The sequence below is a fragment of the Plectrocnemia conspersa genome, unplaced genomic scaffold (assembly GCF_051122295.1).
Source record: "Plectrocnemia conspersa isolate PC_06_02 unplaced genomic scaffold, ASM5112229v1 ptg000011l, whole genome shotgun sequence".
Lineage (NCBI taxonomy): Eukaryota > Metazoa > Arthropoda > Insecta > Trichoptera > Polycentropodidae > Plectrocnemia > Plectrocnemia conspersa.
The window spans coordinates 6,787,348-6,809,762 of record NW_028277175.1 but is presented as its reverse complement, the minus strand read 5'-3'; the positions used below and the strand labels follow the sequence as shown (position 1 = coordinate 6,809,762).

Below are 22,415 nucleotides of genomic sequence, written 5' to 3'. Positions count from 1 at the left end.
TTTATCTAATGAATTAAAAATTCTAATATACTTTTCATTGTACTTTGTAAAAATATCTGTCAGATACACAAGAATTTGTTTTTAACAATATTTTTTTACTACGAAGTATAAAAAGCTGCAATAGTGCTTTTCCTCCGAAATGTTACTCCAGTATGTAATAAAGTGTGTTCTGTGATATAATTGTCAAGTCGAACATGCTTTTGCTGCATTTAAAACCATTCCGGGATAATATTTTTCACGGAACCTTATTTACTTTACACGGAACACAAATGTTCCGCGGAACATAGTGTGTGAAATGCTAGGAATTGGGGTACATTACTATAATTAGAACCCTCAAATCTTACTGATTTCAAACCAACAAGAATGTTTATCAGACAATAATAATATATTTCTAGCCCGAATCATCGAGATTGGCTATACAATTAAGTACGGAAAGCAAAATTTGATATGGAAACATTTTGATGAATTATTGAAGCATAGTTGTTGAATATTTTCAATATCACTACGGATCATTGGCATAAAAACGCTTGTCACTTTTCAACTTATTCTTGCCTTGGGGTCTAAAAAATATACATACATATATGTACACACAAAAAGTGTTAAAAACATATTCATAAACGTAAATTCAAAAATACCGTTGGCATTGTATCGCTATAATTTATTAAGAATATCTGTTACCAATAAATGGGCATGTATGTGGAAGGAAAGTCAATAAAAATGTATAATAATGATTATCTTTTAAATACATATGTAAATATATTATTGTGTAAACAGTGAAAATAATATATATAATAGTTTTTTTATTATTATTAAAATAATAACTTTTAATAGCTATTTTCCCATATAATACATATGAATATATTTTTAACAATATATAAATCCATTATATTCAAACATATTTGAGTCTTTTATTTGACTAGTACTTAGGCTGTTTTGTGCTTATATATATATATAAAAATATATTTGAAACATAAATTTGCATTGAACATTGATACATATACATTAAGACGGCATTATAATAAAAAAACCTTTACCATGTTCATATTGAATATCTGTTTTTAAATTAAAATGATTTTGTATATATAAACATATAAAATTATAATATCTAATGTAGATTATAAAAAAATGGCTCAGAATTGCACTATTATATAAAAATTGGAATGTATTTCAATTAATTTCAATTTTTTTTATGAAATCAGATAAATTAATTCAATTAATATCCAAACATGAAAGAAAATTTATTGAACTTGGCACTATAGCATTGTAACAAATTGTATATTCCTAACACATAGATAAAAATCTCAACATTTAACATGTACAAGGGGATATCCAAGTTTCCAGAATCCCAATAGTGATTGATTCCTGTAATAAGACTTTTAGCGAAAAAATAAAATGTTACGTGTTCCAATGTCATTGAGCACTGAAGCAATCGTTAATACGATACAACAAGAATCACAACAGCCTGAAAGAAGTAAAAACAATATTCCAAAGTTACTTTAAATATATTTTAAAAATACGTCTGGAAACTATTGGGTATCCCACTTTATGTACTATAAAAACACATTTAAACTGTTTGATAAAGGCCGCTGATTGCAGATGCTGCGGATATTCTAACAGCAGAATTTTTATCTTTTAACAGTTGCAGCATACGAGACGTCATTAGTTTTTTACTCTTGTCATACTCGCCTTCGGCCGTCGATTCCAAATCATAGTTTGTAAAGAACAATCCTAAAATAAAATATAAATCAATCAATAGTACAATCCGAAACATTATTAATTTGAATAATTTACCGATCATAAGAGCAGCTTTCGCCCTAATAGTATCCCACGGACTATTCAAATAGTTAGAAGTGCTCTCTATCAATTGCGGCACGTTCTGAGGCAACTCCGTCGAAATGCATTTGATCAAATCCGTCAAGAAATCGCTGATGTGTAACTTTGCCGTATCAATCAAATGATTCTGTATCATAGCATTCGAGTTTACGGCGTTGAAAGTTGGCGAAATTTTCTTCAAAGTTTGCTTGCAAGCCTTAAAAGCAATAACACAATAAGCTTCTGATATATCATATATAAAAAATATAATTATTACTTTTATGACGTTCTCATCATCGTCGGCTAGATGCAGCAAGAAGCACGGAAGCAGCACGAAAGCTTGCTCGCTAAGAGAATCAGACTTTTGCTTTAAGATGATCTCTCCGAACAGTCTAATAGACGCTTCTCTTAAAACAGGATTCTCTGTGTTCATAAAAGCCTTAATTCTTAAAGCGATGGGCGTAAACGAATCAATTAATTTATCGTCGATCAAATCGAGCACCAAAAATTCCGTAAGACTTATAATTGCCACTAATGGAACGTTAGTTCTTGGTACACTGTAACAATATTAATTAATCAATTAAAATAAGAAAGTTAATATTATTCCAATCATTTTTACCTTCCCTGATAGTCGTCTAATCCGTGATACATAGACGATATGACAGATTGCATCAATTGTTCTTGTTGCTCCCTTTTAAGACATTTTACGTTACTCAAGCCCGAGAGACTTATAGCTCTGATCTCTAGCGCTGTGTCTCTCCATCCAGCATTCAGAGTTGCCACAACAGTGTCGAGCATCACTAGATTATCGATGCATCTGTTAATAAAAAAATATGGTTATAAGCCAATCTGCAAACATACAAATAAATGAGTATGCATATAAAGGATTTTTTATTTATTTATTTACTATCTGTTTTCTGTCTTATTTATTGTTTTCGTTTCTAATTGGCGACAAATATATTATGGGTTGCTTTAGCTTCTTCGTAGCTTTCTGCAATGTGTAGTCGTTGCTTTTTGAGGTCGACAAGTTCTTCAAGTAATTTTGAATTGAATCATTTGTTAAGTTGTCTAATAAAGCCTCGAGTTTTTTAACGGCTTTATTGAATTTTTTGTCGCTTGGTAATCTTCATTGTTGCCACTTTTTCCTTAGCTTAAATTTTTCTGTTATTTTTTTTGTTAATATTACAGGGTAATTTTCTATTATTTTATTTGTATTAAGATTGAGCGTAGCTTTCCAAGCTGCTGTTTGAATTGTCTTTATTAAGTGTTGGACTGCTTGATCTACTTCATTATTGCTTTTCAAGGAAATGTTCAATTCGATAATTTGTTCAAAATTTTCTCTGTACAAATTATACACAGAATGTTAGAAATGATGCTACGCAACTGACCAAAATTTTAGAAGAAAATAATGACTTATCTGAAATAAAAAAATGATGAAAAAGCTAATGCAACATTAACTACCTCTGCTCTACCTACTAACAGTAGTTATTTCTAAAATTTCAAAATTATCGTCTTACTACATATTTCCATATGGAATGCCAACGGTCTATCGCAACACACAAAAGAAATATTTTTTTCGAACAACACAAAATAGACGTTTTGCTGGTCTCCGAAACTCATTTTACAGAAAAAGCTTACTTCGAAATACCTAGATACTGCGTTTATTCCTCGTGATACCAAGACAGAACTGCACACGGAGGTATAGCAGTAATAATAAAAAACAATATTCAACATTACGAAGAAGAATACCTTCAAGCGACTAACGTTAAAATTCAAGATCGTTGCTCAGCATTAACGCTTTCCGCCGTGTATTGTCCCCCAAAGTACAATATTAAAAAAGAAAACTAAAAATGCTTTTTCAGTAAACTGGGAAATACATTTATTGCTGGAGGGAATTACAATGCCAAAAATGTTTGGTATTTCGTTTTTAACGTGTGGAGCTTCATCGTATATATATATATATATATATCTTTATTATTATGTTTTGGTTCCAGCTCAATGTAAAACAGTGATAGTTTTTTTTTTAAAATGTTGGAGATATTTCTTACAATGTCTTTTATCTTTTAGTTCTTCCTATAAGGATTCTCGGTCGGACGATGAGTGTAGATTTTTTAATACTACTCTATAGTTTCTCTCGTGTTTATTTTGGTGCGAATAAAATTCTGTCTTTCTTTCTTTTTTTTAATTTGCGCGCTAAAGGGTTAAGGCATTAATGGTTATGCTGTATTTATCGCCAGTTTTTAGTTGAATTTTAACCTCTTTGTTGTTAGTTGTCTTGACTGTACATTCAATAGTTAACGAGTTTAATAACGCTATTAAGGATTTAATATCTTTGACTTTGGTGGTTTTAATTTATCTCAGATACAAGTTTTAATATTTGTTCCATTGTCTTCTTCGAGTCCATTGTATCTGTTTTTTGTTTGTGCTCCCGCGAGTTGTTTTTTGGAGTTACAAATCGATTTTTTATCGAAACGGTCGCTGGAATAGCAAACGCAAATCCAAAGTCCAAGTATAATTAATGAGTGCGCGTTTACAAAAAAATTATCGTTATCACGGTCGACCGAGTGCATTGCGCCTATCGCAAAAAAATGGATATCAATAACCTAGAATGGCAAACAGTGAAAGTAAACAAAAGAAAATGACTAAAAAGTCGAACATCTAATCCAAACAAAAATGAAGGATTTAAAAAGTTGGATTTTACAAGAACTAAGCAATCTTTTCTTGACAGGAGCTCCAGAAAAAAATATCTTAGGACAACAAATCGGATGGTCGAAGATATGGAAAACTTTAAAACAATTTATCAATTACCTGAAAGACACCAAATGGTTGAAGAATGTAATGACGGCAATCCTCTGCGATATTAAAGCAGCACGCGAAAAGATATTCAGCGATGCGATGAGCTTCAAGAGAAGATACGGATACTCTTCACAAAACAGCTTCACCATTATGCCGACAATCTCAAAGAAGTTGCTCAAAAATGACGCAGATTCTAATTCATTACACGTCAGTACAACATCTATAAGCTATTATATAAATATATAATACATTATTGATGATCAATATAACAGATTGAATGAATCTAAATCTACCTTAGGACAGTTGACGTTCACGAGAAGAGCTTTCAAGGCGTCTACAGCTATCTTGGCTGGAGACATCTTCACACTTTGGCTGTTTGGTATGAATCCAAACTTTTCGGTTCTCTTATCAGAGCTTAGAGAGTGTGCGGGAGATGACGCTCCGACGAAGCACGCTAAAGTGGTGTATAGCATTGAGAATAGTTCGGCAAACTTGTCTTCGCATATAGACTTCATGTCCGGATGACTCAGCATTTCGCTCATGGCGCTGATGACCTAATTGTAGAAACATGGAAAATTAATTACGATAATAAGTAAAAGAGTATTAGATTTAAATGAAATCTTACAGCTAAATATTTGACGGAGACAATTTTAGCGCTCTCATATTTCAACGATTCTTCGAAGACTTCTTCTTCACTTAAAATGTTAAGGAAGGTGTCGAAGATCAATAACGAAAGTGATGAATCTTGAGCTAGAGTGCTCCAGCATTCGTTTACACAACTAAAAAAAACATAATACATAAAAAAATCTCATTTTAAATATAAAATAATCAGTGAATTTTCAGTATAACGAAAATATTTCGTTACACTTAAAATTATATTAAATCTAAGGAAGATGACATATTTTGATTTCATTTTTAATTATCATATTACAACAGCATCAAAATAACCTCTTACAAGAATAGGATAATTTTTTGTCCATTTAAGGATACTGTAATGAACACAATAAAATTTGTCAAAAAAATGTTTCATAAAAAGTTTGAGGGTCAGCGAAACACCTTGAATGTCGCTTGTGAACACATCAGCCACACGCCAGGTCAAGGACGAACTGACTTTGGAGAAATATTGTGTCAAGTTGTAATATCATTCTTAAATTCGGATCAAAATATTTCGTTATACTGAGATCAGTCTTCATTACAATGAAAACATTTTATATGAAAGTTTTTCGGGGACAAGTTGAAGATTCGTTATACTAGGAATTTCATTACTTCGGTATTCGTTACAAAGAGATTTCACTGTAGTATGTTTCTTATTTATTAAATGGCTTATTTACAATGGTACTATGTTTTTCTTTATAGTTTAGTTACAAAGCATATGTGCATTTAAAAAAAATTATATTACTCACTTATCATATGGCAAAGGCTGCATCAGCAGAAAAGCCACAACCGATTTTGGGTGATGCTGGGTGAACGTCAGCATCGTGTTCAGAAGTGCAACCTTTCCTTTCATCTTCAATCTGGGCAACGTTGTCAATATACTCTTCATTACATCTTCGACGTTTTGATACAAATCGTTTCCTTTGTTCTTGAAGATATTATTCAGCACCACATTACACGCTAAGTCGGACGAATCTTGCATTTGCATACCGTCCAACAGATTTTCAGTCAAGATTATGATTTGATGATGCTGCACCTTATCGCCGATTATGTTCGCAACATTATCAAGCACTTTGGTCAATATCTTATCATCTGATGTGTCCATTTGATCTTTCAAATCTGACATTAGCTTCTCGTACTCCGGCTCGATTATGTGACCTTCATAAAGATCTATTATTTGAATGACTATTTTGATAGAGTCTACGGCTATTTTCCTAACTGCCGTACTCTCGTCCGTGCATCTAGGAACTAATCGACCAATTAACTGTCCGCTTTGGCTAAATCTACTAGGATTTTCATAGGTGAGCTTAATGTTTTTTATGAACGAATCTAAAGTTGATTGAGTAGCAATGATAGCAGCGTATCTTATATAAACGTTTTCATCGATCAACCATTGATCTAAGATGCTTAATATATCATCCAATGTGCTAGGGCAAGTCGATTGCACCATAAAATCATTGAGGAGCGAATTGAAAGATATTTTAATGTTCTCTATCAGATTATAAGATTTGCAATACTCTAATTCTTTATCAGTAGCTATTTTAGTGCTCAAGACTAATATAGAATGGAACACTTTTGAGCAAAGTATCTTTAAGACTACGTTCCTCTCTTCTGGATTCAGATACTTCTGTAACAATATCAATGAAGATAAAGCTTTGATGACGGCAGGAAATGCTTCAAAATTATTCGGATCAAATTCTTCTTCGGATATTTGATCCAATACTAAATTCAACAATTGCCAACGCTCCTGTAAGATCAGATTATTGTGCGAAATTGAATTAATTGCCTTTGCAATGAAATATAATGACGTCAACGCAGAATTTATAATCTGAACAGTAGAAGATTTGTTCTGCAATATATTAATAATCCAGTGGATTGATGTTCCACAGCCTTCCATGTACGTCCTCACTAGTTTTTCTAATACATTAACATCCAATAGCTCTTTAGCTACTTCTCCATAACATAGCGTGAGAATGTGCTTCGTATTATTCATAGTCATCTCATGTTTATGACTTTTTATAAAGCTGAACTTCAAAAACCTACTCGATTGCTTTAAATCTATAGCTTTACATAGCTCATCTAATTTTTCGATTATTTTAAATCCATGCTTGATCGAAGCAATGCCTAGAGCTTGAGCTAAATAGCTCTTCTCTCCTTCTACACTATTCGGTAAAGCATTAAAGAACACGTCCAATCTTTGATCTACGTTTTCAACATCAATCATATTACAAAGCAAAATAGCCAAGAATTTATATAGAATCCCCTTCTGTGCTATATTATGTTCGTTCTGATGTATCTGTTCTAAGATCTCATGCGAAACCTTCTGTATCCAATAGTTATCATTGACTAAAAACAAAGCGGATCGGAACAGATCTAAAACCATCGATTCCCATACAGTATTTTTAAACCCATTTGTCCCCAAATATGTAAACAAATGTCTCAAATCCAACTCCCAAGAGATGGCCAAGTCTTTATGGATATTTCCACAGTACTTCGACAAAAATGCCAATAGTCCATTAAACATTTTATTATCATAAGACCGATTCAATAGCGACAAACACCTAACAAAGATAGACTCATTGGTGGGCTTTTCTACTTTGATATCTAAAATCTTTCCATCTTCAGTTTCATCCGGCTGCAATAACTGAATCAAACATTTAATGATGATCGCCGTCGAATGATTATCTTTACTGCTCATCAGATATTTCAAGAGCAACGGCCAAAGTATCGGCTTAATATTCGTAACTGTAGACGATAATAAATATAAAGAACTTTCGTAATCGTTGTATAGATCGTTCATTTCTTTATTGTCGCTCGTTTGCGTCAGATTTTCACCAGAACTACAAATGATCTTCATTATGAAATCGATCAACACGCTATTGTCGGCTTCTAATAGGTTTTGTTTATAAGCCAAAGCAACCGTAGCTTTCAATATAATCCTTTTCATCTTGATACTGGTATCACTCTTGATCATTTCTTTCAAGAATGTGATAAAATTCGGCGCTACTTCTTTCTCGGACGATACGAGTAGATGCGTCAAAATGACAATAACCTTCATTTTATCTTCGTCATTATGTATCTTAGAACGATAATAGAGGAACTCGAGTGTACAGTTAGAAAAACTTGATACTAAAATATCGTAGCATCTTAAAGTTTCGAAATGATTTTTTATCTTTGGCGATTGATCGTAATCCGGTAGTGTTTGAATGTGCATAAATAGGTTAGAACTGATCGTTTCTACCATTGCCGACGTGAGCAAATTAGGAACTTGTATAGATTTAGTTAAAATGTACGATAAAGCTTGCGTCACGTAGAAAGAATCAAGATTGAGTCTTTTATATAAAGATAGAATAGTCGATATCAACTTTGGCATTAGTTCGGTATGTTTCTCAACTGTAATTAAATTGATCATCGGTCCCAAAGCTTGCAATACGTTGATTGTGACGGATGGTTCGTTCGAGTGGAGCCAATAATGGAATAGGACGTCATAACAAATCGAAAATTCTGTAGATAAAGAATCGAGTTTTACTTCCGAGTCTTTATTATTGCTGTTGTAATCGATGAAAGCAATCGAAAAATTGCCTAAAGCTGAAAATAAAATATTTATATTATTATTTTATATATTTTTGAAATAAAATCATTGCTAGAAAGATAAGATCAATAGATTTATATGTAAAATTATCATATTTATCATTGTGTTCCAATTAAATACATGAGTTTCAGATTTCGTAATTTTTTTTTAATTTTCTTCACACTTGACTTAGTTTGATAAGATACTCAAAATATTTTCTGACTTATATCTACTATTTTTTGTAAGAATTACCCAAAAGCCGGACATAAACAATGACCACCACAGACCATAAATCACTTTGGTCAAAACTTCTATAACCATTTGTCACCACTAAACAATGTATTGTACTCGTCTAAACAATAATAAATATATTGTCCCATTTGTAAATATTTAAAAAATTATAATCACAATCATGAGTCTAATACTTATTTTCAAGGACATCATTTCATTTTTTTCCAGGGGTAGGGGGGGAAGAAATTTGCCAGTCAGTGGTCGTTTTTTAATATTTCCATTTCATTAAGACTCGTAATATTTCAATATAAATGATGCATTTTTCTAGCCAAATTCAAACAGGTCCCTGATTAGAATCCATATCAAAAGCAATAAAATCGTGGCGTCGCCGTCGCAGTGGAAACGCTCGATTATCTAGCTTTCATATTAAGACTTTTTATAGCAATATTACATATCTAAACCGAATTTTGATCAATAGGAGAGCGTAAAAAACAATTATCCCTTTTCAGAAGTAAAACATCCACGTCAAAAGCAATAAAATCGTGTTGTCGCTGTAGAATTACATGCATTTTTTTAACCAAATTCAAGGAGGGGCAAATGACAAAAGTATTGATAAAATAAAATAACCATTATAAGGAAAAACTAACTAGTTAAAATCAGTGTGTAATTCCACATATGGATCAATTAATCATATCTTTATCGCAAAAACACAAAATTATTGTGTAAATATAGTAGGATGTAAAAGTTTTTGATTTGAATATCCACTAAAAAAACGTAAAAATCAAATGCACACTTAATAATTTTAATTTATAATCATACCATAAGCAAAAGCTTGTCTTAGCGGATCTAATTTAATCATTCCAAGAGTTGGTAGCATTTTTGCTAAGATGATCTTTATAAACGGAATCACTCCATTGATATTTGTGATTGCCAATGCTCCTAGTGAATGAGGAATTGTATAATGTGGTATTATACTTGGTTTCAAAATATCCATCACTGGTGTGATGACCTAATAAACATAAAAAATAAATTAAAAAACAAGACTTGACATAAAAAATTAATTAAATAACAAACCTTTTCAATATTGACGTTTCCTAAGGCCACCAATATTCCAGCTGCCGAAATCTGCACAGCCGGAACGTAATCAGTACTTGACGTCATTTCAGCTATCACAAACTCAATCAAAGAATCGATGGTACTCTCCTCTAAAATTGGCGCTTTTATCAAACAAATCTGCTCCATTGTGCTATAAGTAATGTTTTAATTAATAATTTTAAATTAGCATATACGCCATAGTAACTAACCTTAGAACGTTTCCGACATGATCGCTCTGAAGTTTCTTCTTGCTTTTTAAAAATTCGCAACAAGTCAATAAAACAATGTTTACGTCAGTCGTATTAGAAATTTTACATAACGATTTCTGCAAAGCTAAATTAACAGCTTCGCTCTTATCCAACATTGACTCGAGCAAAGCGTTCACGACCCCTGAAAGATATTAATGTTCAACTTCAATGATAAATTAATTGACATTACACTTAGTCAATAAGCGATGCATTATATATAGTAAAAGATAAGTTTATATTAGAAAAAAGTTTAGGATTCATTCGCTCAATTACCTTTAAATTCCACATTTGACTCTTCGGACTTCATTGCGAAGATTATCCCAAATCACTATTGTTCGATAGCAACATATCAAATGTCAAACAGTATTGCCAGTTGCAATATAATTACAACGTAAATAACACGTAATATTTTTCAAATGGCGATATTTCATATAATCGATGATTTAAAGATAATATATGTTATATAAGTAAATATATATTTATTTTTACCAACCTAAAAAGTAAAATCAAATTAATAAAGTTATTTTACAATAAGTAGAGAATAATATAAATGCTCATATTTACAAAGCTTAAAAATTTACATATGTGATTTATTATTAATAAATTCATATTTAGCATAATTTAAACTTTTTTCAACTTTCGTTTTTTACCACCCTAAGTTATTTTCTATAATAAAAAAAGCGTGCTAACTGCGGTTAGAAGAGATTCGAATAGCGACAACTGCAAACGGTCACCAGAAGGGTGTTATCAAATATGATAGTACCCCCCTGATAAAATTTTAAATATTGAAAAATCGTGATTTTCTTATAAGAATCAGTAATTTGTTGCTTCATTAGGTAATTTGTCGAAATTAAATTCTTGTGTCGTAAATAATGTTCGCAAAAATAAAAAAAAGCTTTACCTTAAACATGTAATTATGATTGTAAATTATTTTCAAGGATGTACCTTGACCGAATGACAGTGTATTGAAGTAATGTAATACTTTTAATTCTAGAGAATGGTGTTATACAATTTAGATTAAAAAACTATATTTTTTATCCTGCATATTCGACAAAAGTCGACGAGCTCTATTTATTGAAGCGACGATTTATGATTTTAAATCTATACCTACTAGAACAGGCCTGGGCAAACTTGTTGAAAGGCCAAATTAGGAATTCAAAATGAACGGCGGGCCGCAAGTGAAATACTATTTTTAGATATATATTATTTATTATTATGAAAAATAAATTTCGATATAAAAAAGTAATTCTCTTTAATGAGACTTTGGACGTGCGTACGTCTTGTTGACGTAGCGGTTGACCGCTGACTGACCGCTCACGCTCCGTCGCTCGCCTCCCCCTCTCGCCCCGCTACAGTACTCCCCTCCAGTGAACTAGCCGTGAGCAGTTCACGATTAAGGCGAACCCAAGATGAAATCCTGCAGGTGGCCGGGTATTCGTAGAGTCCTGGTCGGTCTTGATGTCGTGGGGGGCGGGCTGCGTAGCGTTGCTTGCTCATCCTCGGTTTCCGGGGGTAAAAAGTTGATCTCCGGCTGCAGCGGTGTCAATGAAGTCTCGTTCGATGGGGAAAAGTAGTGTCCCACGTAGCCTTCTTGTGTATCTTCAGGTTGGATGAATGCAGGCTTGACGCGATCTATTGACACTGCAACACTTTTATCCCTGATCTTTAGCATCAAGACCCTTTCCGTACGGGAAAGCACTTCGTAAGGTCCGTCGTAAGTTGGGCTTAACGAAGCTGCAGCTGCATCGCGTCGGACAAACACGCTCTTAGCTGATGCCAGGTTCTTAAAAACAAACGTTGGTGTGCTTCCATGCTGACGAGGATTCTTAGGGCGTAGAGCTGCCATCTTAACACGTAAGTTGTCGACGAAATCTTGCGGTTCGTTAGGCGTAGCTCGAGTGCCCGCTGATACGAACTCGCCTGGCAACGAGAGTGATTGTCCGTATACTAACTCAGCGGTTGATGCTCCTAGGTCGTCTTTCCATGCCACCCTGATCCAAAGTAAGACAAGTGGCAGGATGTCCGTCCATTCTTCTCCGTTGTGGCAGGTTATGGCTGCTTTCAGTTGCCGGTGAAAACGTTCCACCATGCCGTTCGCCGCTGGGTGGTATGCCGTGGTTCGAATGCGGGCAGCACCCGTCAGACTCCTTAGTTTCCTGAAAAGTGAACTCTCAAATTGCCGGCCTTGATCAGTGGTAATTCTTACCGGCGCGCCAAATCTCGCCACCCAACCGCTGAAGAAAGTCTTGGCAACCGTCTCTGCTGTTATGTCAGCGATGGGGAATGCTTCCGGCCATCTCGTAAAGCGGTCCACGCATGTGAGCAGGTACTTGAAATCCCCAGATATTGGTAGCGGTCCCACTATGTCCACGTGGACATGCTCGAAGCGGTTCGTCGGTGCCTCGAAGGTTCCTAAGGATGCGTGTATGTGTCTGTTTACCTTAGAACGTTGGCACGGTATGCAGCTTCTAGCCCAGTCACGACACTGTTTCCGCATGCCCGGCCAAAAGTAGCGTTCGGTTACCATCTTGACAGTTGTGTTCGTCCCAGGATGTGCTAATCCGTGTACCGAGTTGAAAACTGACCGCCGGTACTGCTCGGTGATGTACGGGCGCCTCTCGTTGCACCAAATACTTGCACCCGACACGTGCCAAGGTAATCGCTGTCGATTGAGCTGCGGCTAGGTCGTCAAAATTGATCGCAGCAGTCACAGCCTCCGTTCTTGATAATGCATCTGCGACCGTGTTTTCCTCACCGGGCACGTAATGTATATTAGTCGTAAACTGTCCTATGAAGTCTAGGTGTCGGAATTGGCGCGGCGAGCACTTGTCAGCCTTCTGATCGAGGGCGAACGTCAGCGGGCGGTGGTCGGTGAAGATTGTAAAGTTTCGCCCCTCGACCATGTGCCTAAAATAACGCACTGCTTCGTACATAGCCAATAGTTCGCGGTCGTACGTACTGTATTTCCGTTGGGCCGAAGAGAAGAAAGCTAACGGTTGCCAGCCCCTCATGGAAGTTTGCTGGAGGACTGCTCCCACGGCTACGTCTGATGCATCGGTGAATAGCGCTAGTTTCGCCTTAGGGTCCGGATGGGAGAGTAACGTAGCCTCGGCGACGGCGCGTTTGCAGTTCTCGAACGCACTTTCAGCGGTCGAGTTCCATTCGATCGGCGTCTGGTCATTTTTTTTTACTCCGGTCAGCAATTGGTTCAGCGGCGCTTGCGAATCAGCGGCTTAACGTATGTGTCGCCGATAAAAATTCACCACGCCTAAAAATTCCCGCAATTGCCTGATTGTTCGCAGTTTTGGGAATTCGCTAATGGCCGTCACTTTTTCAGTCACTGGTCGCGTGCCGGCTGCGGATACGCTATGGCCAAGAAACGTTACTTCCGAAGCGGCAAACACACTTGGACGCGTTGATCAGCACTCCGTGATCCTTCAATCGCGTAAACACTTCGCGCAAATGTCGCTGGTGTTCTTCGACGTCCTGCGAGGCGACTAGAATGTCATCTATGTATGCGTATGCATAATCGAGCCCTCGCAAAACGCCATCGATGAACCGCTGGAAAGTCTGGGCCGCGTTTCGAAGTCCGAATGACATCATAGGGAATTCGAAGAGCCCGAACGGCGTGATAATCGCCGTCTTCTGCACATCTTCGGCTGCCATCGGAATCTGGTGATACGCGCGCATCAGATCTATCGACGAAAATATTCTTTTACCACTTAGCTGGCTTACGAAGTCTTGAATGTGCGGCACCGGGTAACGGTCTGGTACCGTGCGTGCGTTACGCGCGCGATAGTCTCCGCACGGGCGCCATTCTCCGTCTTTCTTGGGAACGAGGTGCAAGGGAGACGCCCAGCTGCTCTTCGATGGCCGGGCAATGCCATCACGTACCATCCTGTCGAAAGCGGTTTTCGCCTCCCGCATCTTCCTGGTGTCAAGGCGTCGCGGTTTAGCAGTCACCGGCGGTCCAGGTGCCGTCGTTATGTAGTGGACGGTATCGTGTTTAACGCGAGCGTTTGGCTGTCCATCGGGTCGGGTTATTTCCGCGAACTCGGTGAGCAGCGCGTGGAACTGCGACCGGTCGGAAACAACATGGACTTCCTCCGCAGCGTTTCGTCCAATGGATCTCCCTTTCGTCGTCGAGCGAGCGGCTCCATCAGTGAGTGTCGCGCGTTTCAAATCTACGATGAGGTGGAAATGCGACAAAAAATCGGCCCCGACGATGGGCCTAGTAACGTCAGCCACAACGAACTTCCATACAAACGCTCTTCCTAACCCAAAGTCTAATTTGAAAGTTCGCTGGCCGTATGTCTTGATTTTGGCTCCATTGGCCGCGAAGAGCTCGTATCTTGTGGGTTCGATGACGTCGGCTGCGCGGCGAGGATAAATCGACACTTCCGAGCCTGTGTCGATCAAGAATCGTCCACCCGATCGATTGTCGCTGACGATAAGGCGGCAAGATATTTCGAGGTCGTTTTCCGCCGTTAACGACTCTCGCTGTCGTTTCCCGCCGCTCTTCGGGATTTGTTCCAAGCGCACGGGGGACGGCATCGTCTCGCTGCGCTTCCGTGCGTGCGGTGGAACCAGCACAAGTCGTTTCCGTCGGCGTCTGCGCATGCGCGTCGCTCAGCTGCCATCTTGTTTTGCGGTGCGCGCCGTCCGCCACTGCTTGCCGCATCGACGTATTTTTCGCGAGAATCCTCCATCCCCTCTGCGAGCAGTGCGTCGGCCAACTTCGCTACCATCTCCAGCCTGGCGTCGTCATTGACTGTCGCGTGCGTCACCAGGAGGCTGAGTACGCTGGCGCGTACGCGTTCGGGCAGTTTCCGAACCCACGTGTCGCTGACCAGCTCCGACAGAATCGCGCTTCCGACGTAAGTTCGCATCTGGCGGAGCAGCTCCGACGGCTTCCTGCCCTCCATCGGCGTCTCTTGCATCTTTCGTAGCCGCTCTACGAACGAAGGTGCGAACGCGTCGAGGAGCCGCTTCTTTATCGTAGTGTACGGCAACTCGGAATCCGGCGCGAGTATCAAATCCGCGACCGCAGCGAGTGCCTTTCCGCGCAGTCCGCCAACTAGCACGTCGAATTTTTTGCTCTCGGTAAGCGCTTTCCTAGACCGGAAAACAGCTTCCATCTGCGCGAACCATAATTCACAATTGTTTATCTTAAATGGCGGAAAACCGCCGCTCGCTTCGAACTCCATTCTGCGCGTCACCAGTTTGCGCGCGCCTACGTCTTGTTGACGTAGCGGTTGACCGCTGACTGACCGCTCACGCTCCGTCGCTCGCCTCCCCCTCTCTCGCCCCTCTCGCCCCGCCACAAGACGAATGATACTGTTTAATATCTTTCAACATTTTTTAATTTCCTATATTAATTTTGTAGTTGAGATTCTTAAAATTGCATGTAAATGTTCAGTAGTGATGCTTGATCGTAAAGTAAAAAGTTTTTATTGAGATTCATGATTTAAAATGTTTGTTCACATATGTAGATTGATCCAAAAATAATCAACATTTTTCGAGCTAAATCTTTAAGTTGGTTGAATTTGTCAGAATAAAGAGTGTTGTAAAATTGGCAGATTTATTCAAGGCGGTGAAATTTTCTTAAATCAGTATCACACTGCAGATAAATAATCGCAAGTTATCGCTCTATTGGGACACTATCAATATGTATTGAAAATTGATCGCGTACTATTGCTAAACCTGTTCTCAATTTTTTGGAATTCATCAAATCTTTATTGAAAAATCGTCACTCAAAGCGTTAATTATTTCACCATATTCTTCAATTTATATTCTGGTAACTTCAGCAACTTCATTGTCGGAAAGCGGCTTACCATTTAAATCAATAAATGCTCAAGGAACAACTTGAGTTTTAATTAAAATCCATTCAAACTTTTTACCATATCATGGCGATATAATTTTTTCTACTGTAGTTGTAACATTTTAACAAAAAGTTTGCTCTTTTTTACGACCAACGGGCGTAATAACATTATGCATTTGATTTTTTTAAAACTGAACTGTAAAGATATTACTAAAAGGGAGCAATTTATTAGAATATTATTTTAAGAGATATGTGAATTTAATTGTTTTTACTCCATAAAACGAATTTTTTGTACAATTATGTAAAGTAAATCTTTTGATGTTTTTCATCGGAAAGGGGTTCACTACCGAGAGTTACTCATGAAGTGATTACTGTTCTAATCAATGCTTACTCATACCTAGCCTGTCCAATAGTAATACACAAACAATTTATTATATGGAACAAATATTTTATATATTGTTCATTGAAATTTTTCTTTTATTAAAATACTACATAAATATGTTATAATATTTAACATAAAAAAATTCACAAGATCATTTAGATTTATTGTAAATGTGATTTTGCTTTTTTCAAAATAAATATAACATATTCATTATTTAGTGATTTATAATATTCTAGACTTTTTTATGCAATGCGCGTATGTAAATTAAGAAAATCACAATAAAAAGTAAATTTTATTACTAATTTTGGATAAAAATATTAAAAAACCGTAATTTATCGTTAAAAACATTTTATTAAATGAAATATTTTACATTTTTAAAATTTCTAAGAAATATTTATTATATGGCTGTACATCTGCATGTTAAGGCTAGTGACAGTTGCGAGTGGCAACATTCGTGTTTGGCGTCTGTCGCCGGTCAATTGTCATATTTGCACAAGAAATGTAAATTTTGAATTAAAAATGAATCTAGTCGTAGATATGTGTCGATTTTGCATGGCCAAAGACAATCTGTCGAACATTTTCCAAACTTGCGACGAGTTAACAATGGATTACAAGGCTGTGCAATGCAATTTAATCAATGTGTGTATATAAATTATTTGTCTTCCTTAATAACATCTGTTATCTTAACTATTGTTAATATTTTAGACGGAGAAAGACGACGATCTTCCTCGATATGTGTGTAAAGTGTGCAAGTTCAAAATACACTTTTTCTACGAGTTCAAACTGCAATGCGAAATGACCAAGTTGAAACTGAAGGAGCTGTTAAATTCTAGAGAGTTTAAATCAGAAGTTGAAGTTAAATGTGAGGCGGACGATAATAAAGATGAGATAGACGTCAAATGTGAATTTGACGATATAGCTGATTTTGGTTCGACCAGTGCTAAAGAAGATTTGGAGGAAAATTTCGAAGATTTAGTAGAAGTGGATAAGGTTAAGCGTAAGAAATATAAAATTAAAAGAGACAGAACTAATAAGAAGCGTTTTAAGACAAAACGAATGAAATTTGGGAGTAATATTGTATTAAAAAGTGATACTGTTAATACGCCTATATTGACTAATTATGTTAAATCTGAAAAGTGTGATGCTAAACCGTTTCAATGCGAGTTATGTGGACAGACGTTCAGATTGAAGAGCGTTTTAAAGAAACATTTGATGACACACACTAGTGAAAAATTGTTCGGTTGTCCCATTTGTCCAAAGAGATACACCAGAGAAGAACATCGAGTAGTACATATGAGAATGCATGCCGGATATAAGCCGTATATTTGCGAAATATGCGCAAGGTCATTTACCAAGAATCAAGATTTGATCCGGCACAAAAAGATTCATAGTGACGAGAAAAAATATTCCTGTTCTAGATGCGATAAGAAGTTCAAAAGATCTGGTGATGTTCACACTCATATGAGAACGCATACTGGACTCAAACCGTTTAAATGCGTAGATTGTTCCAAATCATACGCTTCACGTAGTGGACTCAAAAAACATATTTATAAGTCTCAGTGTAAAAAATATCCTGATATGAAATGTGTTGAGAAAATTGATACTGTCAATGACTTAAATATAGAGAATAAAGTACTTTTATAAAATATGTTTATTTTAATAATTACAGTAGTAATCGCGTTGATATATCGTTTCCATTCTCTTTCTTGTTAGCTATCCTGGAACCGAATTGCATCGCTCGCTTTTGGAATACGGCTGCTCTCGAGAGTCCTAACTTTAAAGCCGATAGTCTAAGAATCATCTTGTCGCCTGATCCAGGTTTACATTCATCACTGGGATAACATCTGAAACAAATTAATTGGTGTATATTTTTTTTAATTCCACTGCATAATAAAATGTTTGCTACAAAAGTAAGATAAATGAGGTTTTGTAGGTAAAAACTAATGATGTTGCATAGATGAATTTGGAATTATAAATATTTATTTATTGTAAAATGATGACAGGCATTAGCACAATCAACAATTACTGTAGTGTGACAATATTTTAGTAATTATAAACTATTATTACAGCTTAAAGTCAATAGATTTAACTGTATACAACCTAGCTCAAGTATATTTTAATTATTTATTAATTATGGAAGACGTAATATGTGATAGTCGATCAGAAAATTACAATTAGAAAACACTAGGAGGCATTTGACCTCGGGTCATTCAAGTATTGATGGCAAATTTGTTATATTAGTAAGTTATGTTATTTTTTTACTTTTGCCATGGTTTCAAGTTTAATGCAAAATTGACGAAGTCCTCATCCAAATAAGGCATTCTCGGTTGGCGACCGTGATAGCTTATCACTCGGTCGTCTCTGGCCAAATTCCTGGATGCTATTCTCTGCCAATCAAATTGTAATTCAGCTTCTAAATTCTTCCAGCCGTTTCTTCTGAATTCGTTTCTGTGTCTTGTATATCCTCCGAATAATTCATCAGCTCCAATTCCTGTCAGTAATATCTATAAAAATAATCGATTCAGTATAAAGCATAAAAATATTATCACCACATTTACTCACCCTGCATGTAGATGTATATTCGGAAGACATTCCTCTGGCTCCGAACCATAAAGTACAACCCAAACTCTCATCGAGAACAGTTTGACGCGGATATATCAAATCGGCAATGATCTCCTTTTGTTTCTCGTAAAGTTCTTCTCTATGAACGTTCACTTCGACAAAGTTCCAAGTCCTTTGAGGGAATAAACTCTTCAGTTCTTCTAAAGATTGCTTTGAAGTGATACGATCGGGCGTATCAAATTTTGCATCCGTATCCTTAGTAAATGCTACATTTATAAGATCGATACTCTCATTTGAAGGGATATGCCTGTGAGCTAAAGCGGCTAATATGGTACAATCTAGACCGCCAGAAAATAATACACCGACACTCGAATGCGTATCGCACTTTACTCTTCTCGACACACATCTCTGACAAAATCCAGGCTGAGTAGAAACGCGATATTTAACACTGTTTGATAAATGTTCAATTAACGTATCGATGAAGTTTAAAATGTGACTTTCTTTCAACATGTAGTTTAAGAAAGAAATTTGATTATGATTTTCAGAAGCTGTCTTTTCTAGTAACTGTATGAATGTGCGATCCTAAAAATAAAAAAATTAAGATCAATAGCAAAAAAATGCTTCATCACGAAAAATGCACCGGCTTACATCGCAGGATGTATTTTATAATTAAAATTATTAACCTCTTCATCAATAGTCGACGGAGTGAATTTAACATTTTGCTTTAATAAATCACAATTAGCGTCTGGTAACCAATTTTTAAGGTTAACAGAATTGATGTCATCACTATCGTCCCAAGAGTATTCCGTAATGATATTACTTTTTAAGCACAATGAATAAATTTTTCCAACTGGAAGTTCTACGGCCGATCGATAGCTTCTGGCTGTTGATTAATCAAAACATATAAGACAATATTTTACAAGCAATTATTATTGCAATTATTAAATTACATAATACGCTGCTGATTATAAAATAATCTTCATTCTTATACACCAATAAACTACGTCTTCCAATGCGATCTCGGCAAAAATATAACTTATTCTCTATCTTATCTAAGTAGATGAAACTATACGGTCCATTGAGTGTCTTCAATGTGGATATAACATCCTAAAAAACAAAAATTAATTAAACATAATTCAAACAAGTAAGTAAATATAATATTGTATTATACTAACATTACTTTTAAGACGATCGTTTAATACTTGTGTGTCACAAGAGTCTCCGACCCATTCAGTATTAAACAAATCACCATTAAATAACAGTGTGCCTTTATCTGAATCTATAGGTTGTATATGTGGTTCGTTTCCTTGCATCCACAATGTATGACCGCTCATTTCTATAGTGTTATTTGAATTAGAGTCATCCTGATTTATATTTAGAATAATATCTTTGGATATATCGGGTCCTCTACATTGCAACAATTTAAGTAGATTTGCGTCCTGTAGTAAAAATATAACGTTAATGAACAAGTATGTTTATTACTTTATACCAAAAATAAATTAAATTACTTCTTGAAAGTGAGATGTAACTGTGTTGTTGACTGAATAAATATATTTGCAAAAAATCCCACACATTTTAAACGATGATTTGTCTCAGAATATGATATTTTTTTATTACATTTGTTGCATGCGATTTTGAGACATAAACGTCAAGTGAATCAAATATAGTGCTGCCATTACAAATATGTTTTTTGGATAAAATTAAAATTAAAAATAAGATGAATTAAAACGTCATATGGTCTTGATACATAAATACCTAAATTAAAATTTGACACCTGACATACTAAAGTTTATAACAAACACAAAATGTTTTATGGTAGGAACGGCTAAACTTTGCGGCAAATTTGTTGCTATTTTTAAATTTATTAAGGCGGCTTCCATAAATGATGTCAGGTTTTTCGTGAGTTTTTTACCCTTCTTTCCCCATGTCACAAGATGTCATTGAGCCAGACTCCTGTTTGTTTCACACTCCCGCAATTCCGCTAACCCCCCTCCCTCATAAACTTATAACATAATTTATGGAAGCCGCCTAAAATAGATATAATTACAGACATGATCTAAATGCAAAAACATGAATTACTGGTCTTTATTATTATACAAAGCACACATACAGTAAATGCATTTAAAAATAAATTGACGCTCTGGAAATCGTATACGGGGAAAGATAATTTATCACATTTCCCATATTTAAGAGTGGTAATAGACAATTAGTGCGGTTGAAATACTATCATTTACCAGTTTGCCATGCATTTAGATTCCTTATTGGAAGAATTTAATACCATATTTGAAGAATTCTTATTTTTTTTATTAATCCCTTCTCTTACACAGAGGACGATTAGACTAATAAAATCGAAGCATATTTTGATGTTTTCAATAAGGAGGACTTATTGCTATAAATATAACTAATACCACTAAATCAACGATAACGAAAAAAATCTGGAATTTAGAGAATAGAAATAGTCAAGCATATGCGCGTCGACATATACTTGTGCATGTTGGTTTTCTAATTTGATATACAATACTTAAAAACAAAGTACTGATCAAGCCTCACTGACGCTCATTTAGATCAATGTCTAAGAACTGGGAATTCAACTAACATGCCACATTGCAACGTGTTGGCAGCAAATATCGCATTTTTATTCAATTTTTATATGTTTTTTCAATTAAAATTAAACTTTATGATACAAAAATATTTTCACATTTATATATTATTTCTCCCTCCTCTTCCTTCCACGGTGCCCACCTTACTCCCGCATTTATAAAATATACCTATTTATTATACATTAATATTGTATGTATAATAACATAAAAGTGTAAGTGGCATGTATGATATGTCATATATAAAAATACTTTTGCTCTTCATTAAAGGGTTTTATATTGTACAGGTTGAAATTCGGGTCAATTTTATAAAGTTACCTTGCTATTTATCTATGAGATTTGGTGAAGTTATATCATTTCAAAGAAGAGATTGATGGAGATTATATTTGTAATATTCATTATTCTGATAGTTTAGACATAATTCTATGCAATATTTGTACACATGATTTAAAAAAATTATAAGTTTAAGCTTTATTGCTAAAATAAAAGTAAATCACAATACGATTTATTTTAATAATGCGCAATTATTATTTTTAACTTTTCCAGAATGTAAAAAAAAGCAATTTAAGTTAAAAATGTTTATACCAGTATATTATTAACTTTAACCTATTGTCCACCTTTTTTGTGCATGGAGGTCATAAAATCA

At 35.6% G+C, this 22,415-nt stretch overlaps 4 protein-coding genes across 4 annotated transcripts; 1 reads left to right on the top strand and 3 right to left on the bottom strand.

Annotated features, from left to right (window-relative positions):
* Window positions 1-794: 794 nt before the first annotated feature.
* Window positions 795-10,837, bottom strand: c11.1 (maestro heat like repeat family protein c11.1). The gene is made up of 12 exons (XM_088196490.1): window positions 10,681-10,837; window positions 10,369-10,549; window positions 10,139-10,310; window positions 9,884-10,073; window positions 6,012-8,850; window positions 5,234-5,387; window positions 4,902-5,162; window positions 4,621-4,835; window positions 2,432-2,629; window positions 2,090-2,369; window positions 1,792-2,029; window positions 795-1,728 (listed from the first exon to the last, which is right to left on the bottom strand). The coding sequence occupies exons 1-12, from the start codon at window positions 10,712-10,714 to the stop codon at window positions 1,565-1,567; spliced, it is 4,926 nt and encodes a 1,641-aa protein (XP_088052616.1). The 5' UTR covers window positions 10,715-10,837; the 3' UTR covers window positions 795-1,564.
* A 963-nt stretch (window positions 10,838-11,800) lies between these two features.
* Window positions 11,801-15,614, bottom strand: LOC148229268 (uncharacterized). Its single transcript, XM_088196820.1, has 4 exons — window positions 14,950-15,614; window positions 13,794-14,851; window positions 12,993-13,624; window positions 11,801-12,736 (listed from the first exon to the last, which is right to left on the bottom strand). The coding sequence occupies exons 1-4, from the start codon at window positions 15,612-15,614 to the stop codon at window positions 11,801-11,803; spliced, it is 3,291 nt and encodes a 1,096-aa protein (XP_088052946.1).
* A 1,327-nt stretch (window positions 15,615-16,941) lies between these two features.
* On the bottom strand, window positions 16,942-20,840 carry LOC148229266 (asparagine synthetase domain-containing protein CG17486). The gene is made up of 8 exons (XM_088196499.1): window positions 20,681-20,840; window positions 20,348-20,611; window positions 20,123-20,279; window positions 19,856-20,055; window positions 19,173-19,754; window positions 18,873-19,114; window positions 18,278-18,454; window positions 16,942-17,393 (listed from the first exon to the last, which is right to left on the bottom strand). Exons 1-8 carry the CDS (start codon window positions 20,744-20,746, stop codon window positions 17,381-17,383), a joined length of 1,701 nt encoding a protein of 566 aa, XP_088052625.1. The 5' UTR covers window positions 20,747-20,840; the 3' UTR covers window positions 16,942-17,380.
* Window positions 17,119-18,256, top strand: LOC148229267 (uncharacterized). Its single transcript, XM_088196505.1, has 2 exons — window positions 17,119-17,249; window positions 17,316-18,256. The coding sequence occupies exons 1-2, from the start codon at window positions 17,130-17,132 to the stop codon at window positions 18,252-18,254; spliced, it is 1,059 nt and encodes a 352-aa protein (XP_088052631.1). The 5' UTR covers window positions 17,119-17,129; the 3' UTR covers window positions 18,255-18,256.
* Window positions 20,841-22,415: the final 1,575 nt, after the last annotated feature.